The sequence below is a fragment of the Ochotona princeps genome, chromosome 6 (genome assembly GCF_030435755.1).
Source record: "Ochotona princeps isolate mOchPri1 chromosome 6, mOchPri1.hap1, whole genome shotgun sequence".
Classification (NCBI taxonomy): domain Eukaryota; kingdom Metazoa; phylum Chordata; class Mammalia; order Lagomorpha; family Ochotonidae; genus Ochotona; species Ochotona princeps.
This window is the reverse complement of record NC_080837.1, coordinates 29,650,876-29,674,902: the sequence shown is the minus strand read 5'-3', so window position 1 is coordinate 29,674,902 and position 24,027 is coordinate 29,650,876. Positions and strand designations below refer to the sequence as shown.

Below are 24,027 nucleotides of genomic sequence, written 5' to 3'. Positions count from 1 at the left end.
CACGCTGCCGAGCCCTAGAGCACGGTTTCTTAATCTCACCAGTCCTGATCCTCTGGGCCACCTAATTCTCTGTTTTGGGGTGCTGGCCTGAGCACTGCACATTGCCCTGAGCACTGCACCTCTACCAGTAAGTGGCACAGGAACACCTCGAGACAACCCAACACATGTCCCGGGGGTAATAAAATCTCCCCAGGTGAAAGACACTGCTTTTTTTTCCCCCTAGATTAATGATCAAGCTGTCACTTAGACAGGAATATAAAAGTCAGCTCCCAAGATAACTGTGCTGATTATACAATAAAATCCACACAAAAGAACGCCTTCACGTGTCACAACGAATTCCCATGTTTGGTGAAAATACTGGAGATCATTGTTCAGCCTGGATCTCCAACCACCCATCCCTACTACGTGTTTCTCACTATATGACTCAAGGTCCCTCTGAAATACCCAGTATTAGCATAACGTTAGCCTTCAACATTTCCAGTGATAAAGAAGAATATTTCCATTGCCAGAAAGCTCTAACTACTAAAAATAAAACAAAACAAACATGCCATATTCTTAAAGGTCCATTTCTTTGGTTCTGGGTCACCTGTATACCTCAATTCATATCTGCCTACTGTCTGTGATTATTCTCCTAATTTCTGAGATTGTAGGAGACAAATCAGGCTGAGCTGTGAGGGAAACAGAAACACCCACTGCTTGTTTGATAAACCAATGCACAAACTAAACACTATTTAAAACATAATGAATTAATTTGTTTTAATGAAAATCCAAATAACTTAAAAATACTTTATTAGATACTTAAAGCAAAGTACATGGCAAAATTTTGACCACATGCCTGAAAAAGATCATCTTACACATCAGAAAAAAAAAACAATAAAATAATGCTGTTCAGTGGAATAAACTGTTGGTTGGTGAATAAGAACTTCAACATCCCACATATTGCTTTAAAATTTGAATACTTTAAACAAAGCTCCACATTAAATAACTTATAGTTTGATAAAAAAAATTCTAGTTTGACCATGAATCAGTTTACTTTTAACTCCATAATATATTTATTGTGATTATGCCCAGAGATGCACCAGTCATATTCAAATGATTTTGGAAAGAGCGTTTTTCAATTGCCTAGAGTTGGAATTCTGCTGTTTTTCAAAAAAAGAATCCTTTTTGACAATTATAGAAATCTTTACACAGAATTATTGGATGCTCACCAAATTTACTATATCTATCTATCTATATAAGCAAATACACATATTTCAGGTAATATTAATATACATAAGCACACTGACTTTTCCAACTCTCATAAAAACCCTAAATTGGAGATATCACTATTTTAAACCTAATTTGACAGAAATTAAAGCTGGAACTTAGGAGAGAAAGATAATTTGCCTCAAAGTTAATAGGACAAAAAATAGTATATATGAACCCAGCTTATTGAGTTTCAAGTCTTACTCTATATTGAAATTTTTCTTTCAAAATTATTCAGGAATAACTTGGCACATTTGATGTAAGTTATTATAAATTTACGGGGCAGTTTCATCCAATAATGCGAGGAAAAAATCTGAAAGGCAATTATGGTTTGTTTCTACTCACAAACTGGTTTATACTTACACACTAGTCTGGTAGAACTGGGGGAAAGTTAAACCCTACTGATAATATAAATTAAGTTTCCAAAGGGTTAACAGCAAAATAAGCAGTTATATACCACTTTACCAAAAATAATAATAATAATAATACCCCATTTGGGGTTAGTTTTGTTGCAAAACAAGTTAAGTGGCTGGCTTCAGAGTCGACTGCTCTGCTTCTGGACCAAGATCCCTGATAAGGCCTGTGGAAGATGGTGGATGTTGGCCAAGTTCTTGGGCTCCTGTCACCCGCTGTGGTAGAACAGAATAGAGTTCAAGGCACCTGGCTTCAACCTGGCCCAGACCTGGCTGTTGTGGCCATCTGGAGAGTGAACCAGAAAATGAAAGGCATCTCCTTCTCTCTCTCTCTAGATCTCTGCCATTCTGATCTTTAAATATAAGTATTCCATTTAACAAATATCAATCTTGTTAAGAGACACCCCTGGCCCAATTAAACACATTTCACTTTTGAAAGGTTAAAAAAAAAGTCAGTATTTAGTTGTATTACTCTTTAAAGATTTGTGAGAATGGTGCATGTTAATTTAACAGAACATAAATGATGGTATGAAAGAACCAAAGATATCCCAACATTACAATGATGACACATTTTGTTACAAACAAATTGTTCAATCACTCATTCATTCATTCAATGTTTATTTATTGAGGGTTTGCTATATGTATATAAGGCAAAAATAAACAAAATGGTACTCTGCACATTCATTCTGATTCAAAACACAATGTAATAAATATAAAAGACAAATAATAAAGAAAAGCAAAATGAATTTATTTTGGATGATTGAAGCCAAACACACCGGGTAAAAGACTCCTTACTTCTATTTCTGCAGATTCCACCCGGTTTTCAATTATTTCGATACATTGTCTTTTAGTTGGTGGTTCTTCACTTATAACAGTTTCTTCGGCAATGTCTGTTGCTGGTACTGTTAATACTAAAATGGCAAAGAGATACATATTACTTCATTATAACACAGGATTAGAAGAAATAAAAGAAGTCCTGACATTGTCGCTGCTACGCACCCAAGTAAGTGTATTCCAAACCAGAAACATTAAACTATGGTGTAATGAGAGTGTCTATTTGTCTTGTAGGTAACTTGCATTGTAAACAAATCCATTCATTTTGCTCAAGAATAAAAATAAAATTTAATGATCAGAACAAGTATTTGCAAGATCTTATGCCCACCACTGCTAACAGTTCCTTTCAATCATTTTTGTGCATTCACATGTTAATTTATGTAGAAAATAAACATGAATATGTATTCTAATTTTTTCCTTGTTACACAAAAGGTTACATATATAATACATGTGTGTGCCCTTCAATATATAAGTAATAATTAGATAAATGGCTTTCAGCTGCTTTTTTTCATTCCATTAGATAGATGTCTTACATCATTATATACAGAGCTGTTTAATAGTCCCTTGTCATGAACATACCACTAACACTGCTACTTAATTCTGCTTGTTTTCTTACTGGACTATGTTTAAATTTTGAGTAGCGCTTTTCTTTCAACATTTATTTTTTATTTATTGAAAGGCAGAGTGTGGGTAGCGGCCGACCCCACACAGATGAGGGGCCGCAAGATGGCGGCTGGCCGAGTGCCAGGAGGCGGGATTTGTCCCGCCAGCAGGCAGGCAGGAAGTCACAAGGATAGGCTAATTCTCCCTTGCTGTGATTGCTGGCCTATCAGATAGTGCTCCGTGGACCACCGGGAGAAGTGATTGGTGGAGAACTGTATATAAGCAGCCTGCTTTCGGCAATAATCTCTCGTTTTGGTTCGCCCTCTCCTTTTGGTTCGCCTGCCGCTTTTCGTTCATCTGTGTGTGTGTGTGTGTTCATTCGTTTGTGTGTGCTGGTTGCGGTGGCGGTTCCCGTTTTTTACCAGGCCCTAGAAATTCCTCGTCATTTTAGTGTCACTGCAGGGCAGCGACAGCAGAGCTACAGAGAGGAAGAGATGGGAGAGAAACAGACAGAGAGAACAAGAGCAAGTGCAGGGCCTATCCTTGCTTTGCACAGAAGCACAGGCCACAAAACCAAATGTGTACGTGGGTTGGCATTTAGGTTAGTGGTTAAGACTTTGGGGATGCCCACATCCTATTCTGGTGTGCCTGGGTTCAAGTCCTGGCTCCACTCCTGATTCTAGTTTTTCCCTGATGCACCTAGGAGGCAGCAGTAAGGCCATCCACATAAGAGACCCAAATTGACTCCTAGCTGTGCCCTAGTCCAGCCTCATCTGTTGTAGGCATTTGGGGAGCCAAAGAAGAACTTTCTCTTCCTATGTGTTTCTCTCTATCTCTAACTCTCAAGCATTTCTTACAGGGTCTTTTCATGGCTATTCTTTTCTAGTTTTCATTCTTTCTTGCTTCCTCCCAACATATAGGATATATTTTGGCCAATTACAGAGAAAAACTATTGAGGGCAGCAGTGTGGTCCAGAGGATTAAAACACCACTTGTGAGGCTGACATCCCACATAAAAGTGTTGGCTCAAGACCTGGCTGTTTTGTTTTCAATTCAGCCTCCTGCTAATATGCCTGGGAAAGCAGTGCAGGGTGGTCTAAGCTACTAGGCCTCTGACAAATGCGGAAGATATGGTTAGGAGACATAATACCCTGGCCTTTACCAACTCATATGTTAGTCAGGAAGCAGCAGGCTCACAATCCTAGTCACTTTCCAGGCTCTCACACTTCAAGACTCATGTACAGAGTGAAGCTTGCTCAGATAAGTGTTTTATGTGTTTCTCTGTGTTCCCAGTACACATCCCATATTCTATCTTCGCTCTGCTTATACTACTTCTTATACATGCTATATGGCCCTATCTTTGTTGGAGTGTGTGTTTATTGTCATATCTGATGTCAACCCTTTTTCCTTCCTTGAAGCATGACTCTACATTTTCATGACAGTCCTCTTGCCTGAACTGCAATGGTCTTAGATGTTTTAAGCAACACTACAATTTAAAATTTTAAGGTCTATTTGGCACTTTAATTTCACTGAAAATGTAGTAGAGTTATTTCTTGCAGCCATCTTGTTATTCTGTGTGGTTTCCAAGAAAAAAAAAATCTGGAAAAGTTCATATCAAAGTTGCTAGAAGTTGCTATCATATTCCTATTACAAATTGTAAGCCTAGATTTTTTTAAAGTAGCTTTTCCTTACACAGTATGCTAAAAAGTTAATTATGATATCTGAATCATATACAAAAGTTTAGAAAATTACTGTTCAATATTGATCTGAATTATCTGTGGCAATATTTAAGCTTGTTTTCCACTCAGGTTATTCTGGGCCAATTTTTCCTTCTATATAGCATATATCCAGAAAAAGAAAGCTATTATTAATATTACCTTAAGCATGTAAAATCAATCAATAAAGTCAACTGCAAAAGGTTATAAGACTAAAAGGAATGCTTCGGAAAATAAATCACAATTTCCACAGAACTAAAAATATAAACCAAAGCTTTATATAAATGTCAACTACTAACCTTGTTGTCCATCAGGCATGGTCACAATGATGGGCTGACCTATTCCGCTAGTAGGAATGGAGTGCAAATTCCCAAGCTGAATTCCGTCTGTAACTATTGTGATGACTTGCTGACCCCCCGAACTAACTACTTGCTGAATTGCACCATCCACAGATTCTGCAGTAACTACTTCCTCTGTGGCCACTACTAGAAAAAAAAAAAACAGAGAGAGAGAGAGAGAGAAAAGAAAACACTAACAATCAGTGAACAATAGATATAAACAAATTAAATTTTTGCTTGGTCGACAATTTTTGCATTCTCCACATCTGTCTGACACAGGAAATTTTCTTGCATGGCTTTAAACTCAGTCCCTAGTTGTGCTAGAGATACCTAAACATACATACACAGTCAAACGCAGTGTCACAATTTATAACAAATGAGTTCAAATTATCTTGGCATATGTGTATTTAAATAAATAGTACCTGTTCATTTAGTTATATGAGGTATAAAATATGTACAATCTCCTAAGTTTACAAGGTTATACCTGATTAATAAAACTTCATGATTCAAAGATTTTTAAATATGGTTAAACTCCATTTACATGTGAGTTGATGTATAGGAAAATAGAATTCGCCTTTTAGACTGAATGAGCAAAGACTGTCATCATCATCATAATAATAAAAACCACAAGCATGGCATATATAATAGTGAACAATATAACATATTAACATTTACATAACTGAAATCCCAAAACATGTTCTAAACAATTTATGAGAGGCTCAGAGATGATTCTTACTGCTAGAAACAGTTAATACTGAGAAAATCCTTTCCACAGGCAGATCTGTACGCAACTATTATCCCCAAAAGACACGACCAAACAGTCAGAAGCTGAAAACAACCCAGGTACTCACTGATAGTACATACACTATGACAGAGTCATACAATGAAATTCTACATAGGAAATATAGCGACTACATGCAAAATACGAACGAATCTTAAAAAAGGTACCCAGCGATGTGAATCAGACACAAAGACTACATACTGTGAAAGCTACCATTCAGGATCTGAGCAATACTTATGTACTTGGTAATAATTCAACCAAATTTACACTCAGTGATAATTAAAACATATTTGTGGTCTATGAACTTTTTGGTATGCATGCTATATATCAATAGAAAAGTATCACAAAGAATTGCAGTAGTAATAAATCATAACATGCTGAATTGAAAATAAAATCTATACTACCTTATTAAAAAAGCACAGAAAGAGGCAAAGGAAAAATCTTTAAAAAAAATTGACATCTAATTAATATAGAAGAAATGACAAGAATATGTAAAATCAATGAATCAAAGAGCTGGTTCTTTGAAAAAATCCACAAAATAGACTCTCCACTAGCCCAACTAATTAAAAAAAGGGAGAAGATATAAATCAGTAGAATTAGAGATGAAAAAAGAAATACAACAAAGAATACCTCAGACACACATAAAATATTCAGGAACTATTACAAGCAACTATATGTCAATAAATCAGACAACCTAGAAGAAATGGACAGATTTTTGAGCACATACAATCTACTAAAATTGAGTCATCAGGCAAATAATAATCTAAATAGACCTATGACTAGGACAGAGATTGAATCAATAATTAATCCCTCCCAACAAAGAAAAGCCCTGACCTAGACAGCTTCACTGCTGAATTCTATCAAACGTTTCAAGAAAAACTTACCCCTTACAAGCCATTCAAAATAACAGAAAGGGAAGCAGTCCTTCCAAACTATTTCTATGAAGCCAACATCACCTTCATGCCAAAGCCAAATAGATATAACAGAGAAAGAATTACAGACTGATATCCCTGAAGACCTTAGACACAAAATCCTCAACAAAAATATTTTCCAACAATACATCAGATATTTTACCTAGACAAGTGGGATTTACCTCGGCATTACAATACATCAACAAACTGAAAAACAAAAAGCATATGACCATCAACAGATGCAGAGAAGCCATGTGATAAAGTCCAACAGCACTTAATCTTAAAAGCCCTAAGAAAGACAGAGACTGAAGGACCATTCTACAACACAATCAAAGCAATTTAAGAAAAATCCAATGCCAGCTTTATTCTTAACATGAAGACTTGCAGCTTTTCAACTAAAATTTGGAACTAGACAAGCATGTCCATTTTTCCTACTGCTATTCAATATAGCATCAGAAGTCCTTGGTAGAACTCAAAAGGCAAGAAAAACAAATTAAAGAAATTTGAATTGGAAATGACAAATTTAAGTTACTCCTTTTTATAGATGACATGATTATCTACATAGGAGAACCAAAACACTCAGTCAAGATACTATTGGAACTCATGAGTTTGGCTGATTATCAGGATATAAAATTAATGAGCATAAATTGATGGTTCTACCTTATACAAGTAACCCCACGGCTAAGAAAGAATTTGTAAGCATAATCCTCTTTAAAATAGCAGAGAAGAATCTTAAATACCTAGAAACAAACCTAACAAAGACCGTGGAAGACCTCTATGATGTAAATCACAAAACTTAAAAAAAAAAATACAAGACATTAAAAAATGGAGAACTTTACCATGTTCCTGTATTGGCAGGATCAACATCACCAAAATATACAGAAAGTAATATACAGATTCAATGCAATCCCAATCAAAATCTCACCAACATTCTTCTTGGAAATAGAAAGGAAGATACAAAAGTTTATCTGGAAACACAAGAGAACATGAATAGCCAAAGCTATCATGAAGAATAAAAGTCAAGGTGGGGGAACCTCAATTCCAGATCTCAAGACATACTATTAGAAGGCAGGCTGTTTTGTAATTAAAATAGTCTGGTACTGGTACAGAAACAAAGATGATCAGTAGAACAGAACAGAAACCCCAGAATGGAGCCCACAAGAACACTCAACTAATCTTTGACAAGAAAACTGAATATAATCCAGGGGAAAGATTAGTCTTTTCAACAAATGCTTTTGGGACAACTGGATAGCAGCTTGCAGAAGTAAGGAGCCTTGGGACCCAGAACTTGTGTGGGACACCTGGAAGAAGCTCCTGGCTCTGGATCAGCTAAGCTTTGCTGAATGCGGCTAATCGGAGAGTGAACCAATGGATGGAAGACTTTTCTGTCTCCTCTCTGTAAATCAGCCTTTCCAATAAAAATAAATAAAACTTTAAAATAATTAAAAAAAAAAAAGCAAGACCTCTCTCCCTGCCACCTTACACAAAAATCAGCTCTAAATAGATCGAGGACCTAAATCTGTACCCAAAAACCATCAAACTATTAGAGAATAACTAAGAAGTACTCTGCAAGATAAAGACTTCTGGATAAAAGACTTTACTTCTGGTAGACTTCTTAGAAAAGTCACCAAAAGCACAGGCAATCAAAGCCAAATAAACAAACAGGACTATATCAAACTAAGAAGTTTCTGTACAGCAAAGGAAATGAACAACAAAATGAAAAAGCAACAAACAGAACGGGAGAAAACCTTTGCACACTATACAACAGATAGAGAAATAATATCCACGATTTACAGAGCTTCAGCAACTCAACAAAACTCCAATGAGACTGGCTTACATTCAGAACTACTTAAACCCGCTGCCGTGGATATGGGGAAAAAGGTACCCTACTTCATGCACATGGCAACGGATCTGCCATTAACCCTGTTATGTGCTAACCAAGAGTCCAATAAAGACTGCAGAATAGCCAAAATATAAAAACAGAAAAACAAAAACTACCTTGTTTTGAGTTTTGTTGTTACTTATTTGCCTTAACCTATAAATAGCCTTAATCACTAAGCACTTAAGAAAATTTCAAGACAGTAATTACAAAATGAAATGTAGTCCAGAAAAGAGTAATATATTCAATGTACAACAATGAAGGTTTTCAAATACATTAACTATTGCTTTGATTTTAAAAACTTATTTGAAAAAAATTCAGTCTGGTTGAATGCTAACTACAAATAGTAAGTAAAGTATAATCATATGTAAGACATTTCTGAGATTACACACAATTAAGGCACAACTCAGGAACTTTCATCTTTGCACTCTTTGTAATGACCATCATTAAAATAACAATCAGAGTTCTTGCCTTTTATCTAAAAAGCTTTCTTTTTAAGTTATACTATGCTAAAGTATTTAAGAAAAAATTAAAACAAAACTAATTATGTAAGAATATAAAGTATCCCCCAAAGTCCTAAGAACACACAACAGTGAATGTTAAAACACAGTAAGAACAAAACAGAAAGCCTAAACACTTTAAAAAGATCACAGATTTAAAATATATATATAAGTTCTAACTCTAATATTGAATATTTAACATCATAGATATTCATTGGTCTAATTCAAAGTCAAGCTGTAACATTTAAAGAGTGGCTAAATAACATGCAGAACTTTTGTTCAACCTGACTTTTGGACCATGCTATCATAAAACTGAAGTAAGAAATTATCTCTGAAATGTCCTAAATAAAGGATTGAAATTCTGCATAGAAACACTTAAACAATAAAATAATATTTACTGAATAAAAATAACATTTCCAAGGTATGCTTGCAATTGAAGACAAAATTGAAAACAGCAGTGAAACAACCCAAACAATGTACAGGGCCTGGTATAATGGTTCAATGACTAAATTCTCACCTAGCTAGCACTGGAATAAAACATGTACATCAGTACATCAGTTTGTGTCCTGGCTGCTCCACTTCCCACCAGCTCCCTGCTTTTGGCCTGGGAGAACAGTGGAGGATGGCCCAATGCCTTGAGACCCACGTGGGAGACTCAGAAGCTCCTGGCTTCAGATCAGTTCAGCTCCGGCCATTGCGGCCACTTGGGATGGAAGATTCTGCTGTCTCTCCCTCTCTCCATAAATTTAATCTGCCTTCCTAATAAAAATAAATAGATCTTTTAGAGAAACAACAATGTACAAAAGTTATCTACTTCAAATTTCTCTGTTAAAGAGGAAGGAAGCTACCAACTGCTTCACACTTTTGTAAAAACCAACTTAAAGCAATTAGTAGAAATTGTTCTAAAGACAAAATTCACAGGAAATCTACTTAATAAAGGTATTATATAACCTGGACTTCAAAGTAGCTATAGTATTCATGTATTTTAAAGTTTGATTTATTTATTTGAAAGGCAGAGTTGCACAGAGAGGGAGAGACAGAGAGTTCTTATCTCTGGTTCACTTTCCAGAAGGTTTACAACAAGCGGGGCCTGGCTAAGTCAAAGCTGGGAGCCAGGAGCTACATTCTGGTATCCCATATGGGTGGCAAGGGCCATCTGCTGCTGCTTTCCTAGGTCATTAGTAGGGACTTAGATTGGAAGTAGAGCAGTCAGGACTTGAGCAGGCAGGCACTCATAAAAAATGCAACAATAGATTTCCCACAATGCGGGCTCCACATTTAAGAGTTTAATGGAAGAATGCTTTAAAAGGACCAGAAAATTATATTGCATATGGCTCATATCTGCAATTCCACATCCCAAATAACTCAATTTTGCTTCTTATTCTTTTTCACCAAAGATTAATCAAGCTATCACTATATTTCTGCTGTGGTTGGATCCAAGAGATCACTAACTAAACTCTCTCCCAGTGCACCCTTCTATAACTGTAAAAAGTGGTCACTTTTTAAAAAACACATTTATTTACTGATTTGAAAGCTGCAGTTAGAGAATCTTCCAGCCTCTGGTTCCACCGTTCCCTCAAAATAGCTGCAATGGCCAGGTCTGGGCCAGGCCAGTCAGAAGCTTCATCAGCGTCTCTGGCAAGGGTGGCTGGGATCCAAGAACTGAGTCATCTCGTGTTGTTTTCCCAGGCCATTAGCACAGAGCTGGGTCAGAAGTGGAGCAGCCAGGACGTGACAGGCACTGGCTTTACACACTACACCACAATACCAACCCCCTAGTAGTGATCTTAAGTCTTGAATAACCTTGTCTTCAAACAGCCTGAGTTACTCTCCCTCTTACTAGGTTGTCACACTGGTCTTGAGGTCCTCTGAAAAGGTACACTGTTTCCTACCTCCTAAGCTTCATGTGTCCCTCTTTCTAAAATGGTCTTCCCCACACTACAACCTAATTCCTACCTACCTCTCCAGATGTCTCTCTTACCAGAGTGGCCAGCAAGCTTTGGGAGAAGGACAAAAAAGCAGGGCTGTCCCTATTACTGAAGAGGATACTACATGGCGCTGATTTTCAAGAGGGAAAATGCAACTATAATCAATAACAACACCGTCTTTTATTTCTCTAGTTATTTGGGATAACTTCCAAATGGAATGATTTCTAAAAACTTGGAGTAAGTTGCTATTTATCTTAATCCTATCACTGTTCAGAGCACAACTCACATCTAACTCTTCACCACCCCAACCCCTAAACTCCAGCCAAAAGTAATCCTTTCCCTTTTGGACAATTGTAGTTCAAAACACATGCTAACTAGCAAGCATTGACAATCCACAGTTCTGCGTGTAATATCAAGATAGAAGTTATCATTTGGGTTTTTTTTAATTTATTTTATTTTTATTGAAAAGTCAGATATAAAGAGAGGAGGAGAGACAGAGAGGGAGATTTTCCATCCGATGGTTCACTCCCCAAGTGACCACAATGGCTGGTACTGCAACGATCTAAAGCCAGGAGCCAGGAGCTCTTCCGGGTCTCCCACGTGGGTGCAGGGTCCCAAGACTTTGGGTCGTCCTCGACTGCTTTCCCAGGCCACAAGCAGGGAGCTGGATGGGAATGCAGCCACAGGGATTAGAACTGATACCCATGTGGGATCCCAGCGCATGCAAGGTGAGGACTTTAACCACTATGCTATCGTGCCAGGCCCTATCATTTAGTTTTGTAGCAAAACCATCACCTATCAAAAAGAGTGCTAATGTAATCACAATAGTACAAAAAAATCCATCAGTTCTCAAGTGAAATGGTGTGTTATATTCGTGTACTATGACAAGTGCCTTCTCCTTCTTTATAAGGCAAGATGGCCACTGGGCTACCATTTAAAACACAGTCCATCTGCTGCTACATTCTGGCTACTTGATCCCCAGAGAAAGGACACACTAGACCAGTAATATGAGCAAAAACAAAGTATTGATGGTTCCCACACTGTATTGTGGTTTACCACTGCCCTAACAGAGAAAGCAGAAGGGCCTGATGTAATGGCTGAATCCTCGTCTTGCAAGCATATCTCTCCTCTTCTCTGAGTTTCCAATAAAAATAAATAAATATTTTAAAAATGGCGGTGGGGCAGAGGTAGAACACTTACTTGAGCAGATTCCAGAAAAGCTACAGAAAGAATCACATTTCATCAGTAGAAGGAACTGGGAACTACACGTACTGGGATCCCATACAGGCACCGTTTCTAAACCCTGGCAGCCCTGCTTTCCTTACAGGAAAAAAAAAAAAAAAGCAGCAGAGGATGGTACAAGTATTTGACTCCCTGCCGGCCGAGCATGTGAGAGACCAAGATGAAGCTCCTGACTTCAGGCCAGCACTGCTCAATGCACCCAGTTGTGGAATGAACCAGCAGATGGAAGATCTCTCTCTCTGTATGTATCTCTGACCTTCAAAACAATTAAGTATTTTTTAAAGATACAGTAACAATTACACAAATACTCCTATCACAAAACAAATTATAAACATTCTAAAAGAGAGCACCCTATGGGAATACAGCATGTCACAGAGGTTAAACACATCTAACTTGGAAATCAAACTTTGAACACAAAGTTTCTTTCACCATCTAACAGTCAAATGACTTTGGAAAAATTATTCAGTCTCTACAAACTTAAGCTTTACTTTGTAGACTGCCTATGTAAAATGGAGATGATACTGCTACTATTCCCAGAATGCAAGATATTGTTAGAAATGGATATCTATTAAAGCTTGCAGGCCACATTACACATTACTGAGAAGTGTTGGTAAGGAAGCCGTACCGCCAAAAGGCACAGAAACATTTTATGGCAGACGCAGCCTTGTCTTACCAAGTGCAAATTAAAATTAGGCAGACATTTCTTTGATTATATACTTCAGTTGAACTGTTTGCACTGGTAGTAATAATTTACTTGTACTTTCACTTAAAGTTCTTAAAATACCTTTAAAAATACCTTTATTATAATACCACATCGAAATGAAAAATCATTGTGCTCACAGAAGATGATTAAAGGCTATTAAAACTGCTAATTCTCTCAGATTAGAAAATCACATTTTCAAAGGAAAAGTTCAAGAGGTTAGTACAACAAATTCATAGAGTCAAACATCTAAATGGATTCCAGAAGACCTTCAAGAAAAACTGCTTAAATTTCGGGGACATGCAAGTTAATTAAAGAAAATACAGAAGTTTAATCAGACAGAACTGACCAATACATCCAACTTGTTTGTTCTTCTTCTGCAATACAAAGGTGCAACAGAGCCACAGACTCAGGAACAAAAGCAGAGCGTCAATATGAGGAAGCCCACAACTGCCAACAGGCAAGGGACTTCGAAAAACCTTCAGACTTTCAAAGAACAAGACCCAAAATCAAACTCTGACTATGATCTGAAAGAATATAGAAAATGGATAAAGGCTTATTATCACTAGTTTTAAAAGAAGGAAAAAAGCGGGAGAAAAAGCTTTATCCTTCAATTCAAATAATAAACAAATTTATGTGTACTTTAAAGCTTCCTAATGAGGACCAGATGAAAACTTTAAGTAAAACATTTACCCAGTGCCTAGCACAACAGAGCAAACATTCAATGACTTGTTATTGCTACCATTGTTCAAACTCTGAAAGTCACTAATTTAAAGAATGACAATGATATTCTTTTATAAGCACTGACCCAAATACAATGGTTTATACAATAGAAAGAACATTTGTTTAGAGTTTTAAAAATTTCCCAATTAAAAAAAAAAAGCTTTACTTACATAATTATGATGGGTAAGAACAAAGGTAAATCTGGTTCAATTAATATGAGGCATCACTATTCAATAACAGTAAATTTTTATCGATGATTTTCAGCTGTTTCCTAATACTGTCGGTTATTAAAATGTCATAACAGTCTAATAAAACCACCAAGACTAAAATTTACAAAAAAGATAGTGAGTTCATATATACTTATCTATTTTACTAATGTATGTATATATATGTATGTGTGAATATGTATATATATTAGTATACAATATATATAATGTTTTCTTATTTATTTTTGAAAGAATGGAGGATTTTCCATCTTCTGACTCATCCTTAAATGTCTATGATAGTGGGGTCTGGGGCAGGCCCAAGCCAGGAGCCTGCAACTCCATCTGGGTCTCTCCTATGGGTGGCAGAGGCTCAAGCGCCTGAGCCATCATCTGCTATCTCCCAGGAGGCACATTAACAGAAAGTTGGATTAGAAGCAGAGTATCAGGGACTCAAACTAAGTACTCTAACATGGGATGTGGGCATCCCAAATGGCAGCACAACCTGCTTCACCACAATATCCACCCCTTATAGTCTTTAAAAAAAAAATCACTAACAGATAAAACAGGAGCCAAACTGACAAATTTGCTTTCAATTGTGAAATCCAGACTTTCAGCTTCTCATGAAATACAACAGAAACTGGCAACACTAGACACAGGACTAGAACGCTAATTCTAGCACTCTATGCTGTCAATAGTGCTGGCAAGAGGACACTCCCATAATATCCCATACTCCACACATGAGTATAATTACAACCCAGCCCTCTTAGCCTTTGATATTTACATTATCGTCCTAGTCTTAAGATGTGCAACATTTTAATGTATACACTTGATTTGTTTTTCTAACCTGGAGTTTCTGAAGAATTGGACAAGGGAGCAGATGCTTCAGCTAAGGCAGCTAATGTAGCTAATACTGATGTAGAGGAATTTCCAAACTGAACAGCAGACACACCCGTTTCATCTATGAAGAAAGAAAACAAATTTCAGTTTGTAAGGAGTTTAGTTCAATGTATATTTCTGATACTAGGTTTTATTTTTCTTAATCTTACATGAAGTTTGGAAAGTAGTAGCTTATGAAAGGTAATATTACATTATAGGGTGTAATATCACTTTTCCTTACATTATTTTGTCAAAAAAAAATGTGTTTCCTGCCAATTACATCAAAGAAAACTGAGGTGGGTGATAGACTCTTACCCTCAATCTCCAACAGTCCTTTCTTAAAAGGCTGAGTACCTACTAAAGTAGAGAATCCCAACAGCTATCCTATATACATCTCAATACCTGTGGCCTTGGATGAATTTTCTGAAGATACCAGACCTGTTAGGTTCACCACCCCTCCAGGTCCAATGATAAACTGCGGCGTTGCAGCATGGATCGTCACAGTGTCGGGACTCTCTGGGTTGGTGTTGATTTGGTTCTGCATAGCGATCTAGGAGACAAATCACCACAGGGCTTTGAGAAAACACGGCATAGAGTCTCAGTGTAAAACAAGCACACACGTGATGAATTACTTGCTAAGGACTCTATAATACAAAGGAAAAGTGCCCATGGTCTCCTGACAGTAAATCACAACATTCGCTATACAGCATGATGTATATGATTCATGGCCTTCCCAATTAACTGTGTCCTTTTTTCAATCCCAAATCACAAACTGTCCTCCTAGGAGTAGAAGAGTGAGGAGAAGAGACAAGGTAAAATCATGTTTATGAACATAAAATTAAGTTAACTCAAAGGAGCTAACTAGTCTTAGAGTCCTACTGAGAAGGGGCACAAGAAGATGAGCAAGCTGCGGTCATCTTTAAGGAAGATAATTTACATCAGCACTGCATACCTACAGAAAAGCAGTAATTATTACCAAAATACCTGCTCAAAAGCCAGAAATAGCTACGTACATAAACAGACATTTCTGAGAATAGTGTGGTTGCCTGAATTTTTTTATTTTTTGTTTTTTATAAAGTAGTTTTTAATATATGCTTTGAAAAACTGTATGTACCAAAAAATTTACTGGAACAAAATGTCTAGAAGGGAAATTTAAGAACTCAAAACACAGAAGGCAATTATCTTCTCTAATTTAATATTCTATGAAAAGACTAGTATTACAATCAGAAAAAAGAATCAGTAATGAACAAAGTGAAAACAATTTGCCCAAATTCATAACTAAGACCAGAATAAAACATTGTAAGAAAGATTAGTACACCTATATAAACTCCCTTTTATTGTCTTAAAGTAAAAGCCAAAAGTTACCTGTAATATCTCCGCTAAATCTTCATTCCCATTGTCTATAGATATGTCAAATGCAGTTTTACAAAATTTACTTTGTGTGTGTACGTCAGCACCATATTTGATTAAAAGCTCTACCACCTCTTGATGATTGTGTTCCGTGGCCCAGTGGAGAGCTGTCATCTTTAACATGTCCTTTGCATTGACATCAGCACCATGCTATGAAACATATTGCAAAATAACAGATTGATAAAACACAAGGAATTTCTCAGAAGAAATATTAGTCACTACATCTGAAGCAAGAATAAACACAGACAGTATTTTCTGTGTTAAGTATATGTCCCAACACTCATTATCCACTTGAGAAACATATTTCTATCAGTTGAATTTCCCAACTGTTTCCTCCTAACTTCCCAGGACGGCAGCAATTATTTTTTAAGCTATCCAATAACAGGCACAAAGGGTTGGAATAGCACAAAAAGTGAAGAAAAATTATAAATACTCTTCCAAAACCTTTCTCTTTTTTTTTAAAGATTTATTCATTTTATTACAAAGTCAGATATACAGAGAGAAGAGACAGAGAGGAAGATCTTCCATCCGATGATTCACTCCCCAAGTGAGCGCAACGGCCGGTGCTGTGCTGATCCGAAGCCGGGAACCTGGAACCTCCTCCAGGTCTCCCACGCGGGTGCAGGGTCCCAATGCATTGGGCCGTCCTCAACTGCTTTCCCAGGCCACAAGCAGGGAGCTGGATGGGAAGTAGAGCTGCCGGATTAGAACCGGCGCCCGTATGGGATCCCGGGGCATTCAAGGCGAGGACTTGAGTCACTAGGCCACTGCGCCGGGCCCAAAACCTTTCTTAATTTACTGTTGAAGGGGGAATTGGTCCTCTACTTACTCACTGACATAAAATTTCAAAACCAGTGCCATGTAAAGAATGAAAATGGAGTTATTTAAAGACACATCGCCCAGCAAGATAGCCATGACACACATGTAGCTATTCTGAATATATACTGTTGTATAAGCATGCACTGGAATTCAAAGACTTAACAAAAAATACACTGTAGAATACTTAATAACTTAGCATTTATCTCATTTGAAATACTACTGAATAAAATACAATACTAACTTTACCTCTGCCTTTTACACAGCTAATACAATATCTACAATTTCATAATACACACTCGTGTCTTGTATTCTGTTGTATAGATCGATCCAGAAGCTGAGTTATAAAGCATCAAGAATAATGCCTATAAAATATTCTCCTATGTGTTCATATTTTTGTAAATTCAGCAGTTAAATGATAAAAGAAAAAAATTCCCATTTATATCACTTCTTAATTGCCTGTTAATCATCCAAGCCTAAATTTCTTTACCAAGAGCATTTGTATTCGCACAAATCTATAGCCCTTCTCCACAAGGCAGATCAAGTGTAAGGAATCAATTGTTTGGCTTACTAAGAGTACATGTCAAGGAAATTTTTCTCTCCTCACAAAGGAGAACTTTAAGATAATCTTCATTTGATAGGCTTATAGGCATAAAAGAACATGAGAAACCACAGATAAGACCAATTAAAATCAGCTTCATTCTCCTTAAAACAAAACATGAAATCATTGTGGAGCGCTTACTTACAAAAGTTAAGGACAAAAAGAAACCACATACCTTAAGCAACACCTCTACTATGCTGGCGTGGCCCTCAGAGGCCGCCATATGCAACGGAGTTCGGTCTACTTTGGTTCTGGCATCCCTACTCACACCGGCACGGAGGAGAACTTCTGTGGTGGAGTAATGCCCATACTGTGCTGCCAGATGAAGTGGAGATGTCCCCAGCTGTGCCACAAGGAGAAAAGCCATACTCAAAGTTCTTCTTAACACACTTTTACTACCATGCACTATTTTATATTTTCTGTTCATATTAGGCAAATTCTATTATCTGTTTACACATCAACTTAAAACTCAAAGAAATGACTTGATGACGCTCATCACATCCTTTTCATGCAGGGCTTCAAGAATTTCCCTACACTCAGTGTAAAAAAGATAATATTTCCTTTAATTCCAACGTTATTTTTTAATCAGATAAACAACCAAAACAAAATTAATTTTAAATGAAATTGGAGACAATTAGAATGAGAGATTTTTCTCAGTATTACGATTTTTCTTAATGATACAACCTCACTAAATTAAACTAAAATATTGATAAAGAGTAATAGTATGCACTTTTATATTAAGTGACTCAAAGCTATTTTCTAGAACTTAAAAACTAAAGCATTTAATGATCTTCTAAGTTTCACTTTTTAAAAAAAATATTTATTTTTTTTATTGAAAAGGCAGAAATACAGAAAGGAGGAGAGAAAGAGAGGAAGATCTTCCATCTGTTAGTTCACTCCCGAAGTGGTCGCGACAGAGCTGCTCCAATCCAAAGCCAGGAGCCAAGAGCCTCCTCTGGTTCTTCCACATGGGTGCAAGCTCCCAGGGCTTTACGGCCATCCTCAACTGCTTTCCCTGGCCAACAGCAGGGAGCTGGATAGAAAGCAGCTAAGCTGGGACATGAACTGCCAGCCCACATGGGATCCCAGTGCATGCAAGGTTAGGAATTTAGCTGCTAGGGTACTGCACCGGGTCCCCTTAGTGATCTTTTTAAAAAGCAAAGTTCGGGTCCGGCAGCATGGCCTAGTGGCTAAAGTCCTTACCCTGAACACACCGGGATCCCATATGGGTGCCGGTTCTAATCCCAGCAGCTCCACTTCCCATCCAACTCCCTGCTTGTGGCCTGGGAAAGCAGTTGAGGATGGTCCAAAGCCTTGGGACCCTGCACCCGCATGGGAGACCTGGAGGAGGTTCCAGGATCCTGGCTTCAGATCGGCGCAGTACCAGCTGTTGCGCTCACTTGGGGAGTGAATCATCGGATGGAAGATCTTCCTCTCTGTCTCTCCTCCTCTATGTATATCCGTCTTTCCAATAAAAATAAATAAATAAATCTAAAAAAAAAAAAAAGAAAGAGGAACAGCTGGGACTTAAACCAGCACTCTGATTTGGGATGTTGGCTGGCTTCATAAGCAGTGGCTTAACCGGCTACAACCCAATTCTAGCCATAGAAACTTTTTCAAGTTTTTAAAGTATTTTCTAGTCTATGAACTTTAAATCATATAATCTTATTTAATCTCTTAATCATCACAATATTATCATTATTCACACTCGGCACTAACACAAAGCTGGTGCGGACATTTGACAGTGGGTAAGATACTGGCTGAGCACCCCTATCAGAGTGCCTGGTTCTGAGTCCTGACTGCTCCCACTTCCGGCTTCCTACTGATGCATGTCCTGGGAGATAGCAAGTGAAGACTCAAGTAACGAGGCTCCTGCTATCCACATGGGAAACCTGGACTGAGTTTTTGGTCCCTAGGTTTCAGCCTGGCCTGGGCCAGCTAAGGACCTAACTACTTTCTAAGATGTACAAGAGCACAAAGATGGAATTAGGAGCAGAGCTGGGACATGAACCCAGGCACTCAGACATGGGCTTCAGGTAGCCCAAGCAGGGCCTTTGTCTCTACGCCAAAGATTAACCCTAAAAGTGATACAGTGTTAAGGGTAGGTCATTGTATAGACTAAAGAAGGTTCCTGAACAATTCTTTCCTCCTCCATTCTGCGCCATACATTTCTATAACTAGGGCACTGTATTATTAAATTCTAATATTTAACAAAAGAATCCCACCAGCCCATTCAACCAACCACTCATTTTGTTCAGATTGTTTGTTAGTCTACTTTCTAAAATTTTTTTTCTATAGATGTTTCTTTCTGATTACCACGTAAATGTGACTGTGTGTCATTAAAAAAAAAAAAAGGCAAGATCCATGAAATTAACAGTGTAGTCTAGAAATAAAACAATGCTGGTAATCTATTATCTTCCCATTTGCCACTCTCTTACCACAAACCCACCCTCAGCTCAGTGGAAACAACTAGTCTGAATTTTATGTCACATACAGCTTTGCTTTCCCTGGTATTACTTGTGTATCCCTAAGTAGTATGCTTTAGTTTTGCCTGCTTTTAATCTTAAACAGAATCATTTCCCTCTGACTTGACTTGCTTTGCTTAACACTATACTCACATAAGGCTTACACATGTTAAGAAATGTACATGTAGCTCACTAAGTTTTATCTACTGCACAATATTTCAACCAAAGAATGAACCATAATTAATACTCTAATGATGGACAATGGAATTGTGTCTAGTTTTGTTGTTATGAATAATACTATTGCTAAATACAGTCTTGTCTGAGTCTCAGAAACATAAAAAAGAACTTCCCTTGGGAATATTCTTATAAGATAAACTATTCTCATAAATTATGAACAAGCTAAAATCTACTAGGTACTGCCAACTATCTTCCAAAATGATTGTAACAATTCATACTTCCTCGAAAAAGTATTCAAGATTCCCTACTTTATTATCTCCTCATCAAGGTTTGATACTGCCAGGATTTTTTTTTTAAATTTGTGTATTCCTATTGTCTTATTTAAAAGGCAGATTTATAGTAAGGAGTGACAGAGACAGAGAGCTATCTTCCACCACTGGTTCACTCCCTAGATGGTCATAATGGTCAAAATTTGGAAGGTCCAAAGCTAGGCGCCTAGGGCTTCCTTCAGGTCTCCTACTTGGGTGCAGAGTCCAAAGGACTTGGGCCATCCTCTATTGCTTTCTTAGGCCATAAGCAGGGAGCTGTATCAAAAGTGGAGCACACACTCCAACACAAACCAACACCCATATGAGATGCCAGCAATGCAGGCAAGTATTAATGTAATAGAACATCCTTTCAACTTAATAGCCATTCTCTTCTGTAAAATACCATATTAAGTAATTCCTCCAATATTCTTTTCCTCAGCTGCTTTTTTATAATTAGTTAAAGGGAATTACTTATGTATTAAGCATACCAATCACTCTAAAGATCTTTATGTATCTACAGTATCAGTATGATATATGTAGATATGGATCTTTTAAAAACTGACATTACAAGAAATCTGTTGGACAACTTCAATCTGTGGGCTGTCATCTTTCATTAGTTCCAGACAGTTCTCAGCATTTAGCTCTTCAAATCATCTCATCCCTATACTCACTCTCCCTGTGGATCTACGATTAGATATACGTTAGATTTGGTTTCATGACTCTTAAATTCTTGTCAGATCATGCTTTTCATCTTAGCCTTCCATCTACTAATTTCCTCTTAAGTTGTTTTTAATCTATTATTAAAATCTTATCTTTGGGCTGGTGTTCAACTTAGCAGTTATGACATCCACGTCCTGTATCGAAGTACCTGAGTCAGCTATCCAGCTCTGGCTACTGCAGACCCTGAGAAGCAGTGACAGCTTGAGTGACTGAGTTCCTTCCACCCATGTGACCTGGGCTGCATTCCTAGTATCTGCTTCCAACCCAGCCCCCAGCCTTGGCCATCAGAGGCATCTCAGGAGTGACTAGTCAACAGGAGCTCCTTCTGTCAACTTTTCTCTCTCCAGCTCTCAATTAAATAAACAGAATTTTAAAATCTTACCTAAGTCCTGTTGATCAGCTTCTGCTAAGTGTCAGGGGATTACTGTTCAAGCTGTTTATTGTTTGTGAGCAGGATTATTTCTGACTGCTCAATTTTTTCAGAATTTCTCTAGAGCACATGAAACCTAGGTATGCAGATGGGTTCCTCTAGACCTTTCCTTCTTTGGAAATTTGCTTTTCAAATAAAAAATAAAAAAAGAAAGAAGCAAGAACTCACTACTTGGGATGCCCACAACCAGTTTCTGAAGTCAATTCTAATACAACTTTTTGCTAATTCTCCTTCTGGGAAGAAGCACATGATGGCTCAAGTATGCATCTCTATCACCCAGATGGAGTTCCAAGTTCCTGGCTCCTGGTTGTTCTTGGCTCTTGGCAAGTGAACCAGTGCATGGGCAATCTGTTTCTCTTTCTCTGTCTGTCTGATCTTCAAATAAAGTGAAAATATTTATTTTAATAGGAAGTTAGTATTGCAGAGAGAAAGGAAGAGGCAGAGATCTTTTATCTGCTGGTTCACGCCCCAAAAGGTCACAATGGGAACAAAGCTGGGAACCAGGCACTTCATCCAGAATTCCCAAACGGTGCAGGGACCCCAGCCTTTGCGCCATCCTCTGTTGCTGGATGCTGGTAGCTGGTCAGGAAGTGGAGCAGCTGGGATATGAATTGGTGCCTATGTGCGAAACCAACACCACAAGCAGAGGATCAGCCTGTGTGTTAACCCCTACATATTTACTTTAAAAGTTTTAAATTATTTTCTTTAAAAGAGTTTATCAGAAAGAATTAACTTTTTTTTCCCTGCTTACATGCAGTTATCTCCTGATATGCCACACCCGTAATCTTTTTGTTGTCGTTCTTAAGATTTATTATTTATAGGCCCAACACGATGGCTGAATTGGTTAATTCTCCTCTCCTCAAATAGCTGCAATGGCCAGGACTGAGCCAGGATGAAGACAGGACCCTAGAACTCCTTCTAGATATTCTGAGTAAGTGGCCATATTCCACTGCTTTCCCAGCTACAGTAGCAGGGAGCTAGATAGGCAGTGGCTTAATCCACAGTAAGTTTACTTTAAAGTAATACAGAAAGTATGTAGATGGAGTCACAGAGGAAACAAGACTCAGTGCGGTTAGCAAACTTTTAAAGCTGGATGAAAGGTACACAGAGTGAATTTTTAAATAAAATTTCCCATAGTAAATGTTTTGGTTATGATGAAAGCTACAAAACAAAAATGGAAAATAGCAAAAATAGCAAATTTGGTATCTTTGTCACCAGTAGGAAAGTTAATCTGGATTCCTGGTCTTCAGTGTTATCAAGATCATTCCTTTTAATGTACTCCTAGAATTAAACAGTTATGGTTTTTGCCTCCCCCACTTTAGCTTTCTATACCTACCAGTACTTTATTTACATTCCTTTCTTCCTCTTAGATCATGTTTACAACAGTTCTATTAATACAGACTAAAAATGCAAACTTTTTCCTTTTAGGAAATTATAATTGTAATTTTTATCTGTTACTATCGGCACTGTAAATTCTACCTGTGTTTTTTCTAAGACTTTTACCTTGAAACCCAAGAAACAACATTTTATATTCATCCCACAGTAGTATATCCTACAGCTCCAAAGAAAAAGTCTCTGGATACTTAGACAAACTTATCCAGTATCAAAGATTATATATTTCATTCCCTTTAAAAGACAGTTCTCATTGTAAAATAGCAAACAAATTTATATATTAATCTCTTACCACTTGTCAACACAATGTTCAATTGTAATCTAGAAAACTCAAAAGTGATAACAAACACAACATTAAAACCATTCCTTACCCAGTCTGTGGTAAAAGGAGCTCCATTTGCCATCAAAATACGAACTTCATCATCTTGACCTGCTCGCGCTGCTTCTAAAAGCTTCTTTCCCAAATCTACCAGGGACATCTAAACAAAACACAGAAGAGTTGAACATCAAAATCTTCATTTACATACTATGACATGATTTCCCCCCACTATCTGTATTAATAAAGTCAATTCACAATTATCTCTTCAAAAGACTACAGTACTGTTGATCTAAAACCACAGATCACACAAAAGCAATTTATATGTGAACTTTTGGAATGCACTTCCCTTTCTCAGTGAATTTCTTCCCAGAATAAAACTAGTTTGACTTTTTCAAATGCAGTTGATAAAAGACAGTTCTCTGTAGGAAAAACTTGATCTAAAATCTAAAACTAGCAACTAATTGTTTTCACTGGAGGAGGTCCATCTAAAAGAAAT

General features: G+C 37.4%; 1 protein-coding gene across 9 annotated transcripts in view; it reads right to left on the bottom strand.

The window, feature by feature from the left end:
- The window catches only part of GABPB1 (GA binding protein transcription factor subunit beta 1), a 71,820-nt gene that overhangs the window by 6,000 nt on the left and 41,793 nt on the right, over positions 1-24,027 (bottom strand). For 2 of the 9 annotated variants that reach the window (XM_058665866.1, XM_058665867.1), the window contains exons 2-8: positions 23,584-23,691; positions 17,896-18,063; positions 16,259-16,453; positions 15,296-15,443; positions 14,862-14,975; positions 5,109-5,294; positions 2,454-2,569 (exon numbers count right to left, since the gene is read on the bottom strand). In XM_058665866.1, coding sequence (XP_058521849.1) covers positions 2,454-2,569; positions 5,109-5,294; positions 14,862-14,975; positions 15,296-15,443; positions 16,259-16,453; positions 17,896-18,063; positions 23,584-23,691 — 1,035 coding nt within the window. Of the gene's footprint in view, positions 1-2,434; positions 2,570-5,108; positions 5,295-14,856; positions 14,976-15,295; positions 15,444-16,258; positions 16,454-17,895; positions 18,064-23,583; positions 23,692-24,027 lie in introns of those variants that run through there. The other 7 variants (XM_058665872.1, XM_058665873.1, XM_058665870.1 and 4 more) reach the window with 7 other exon arrangements.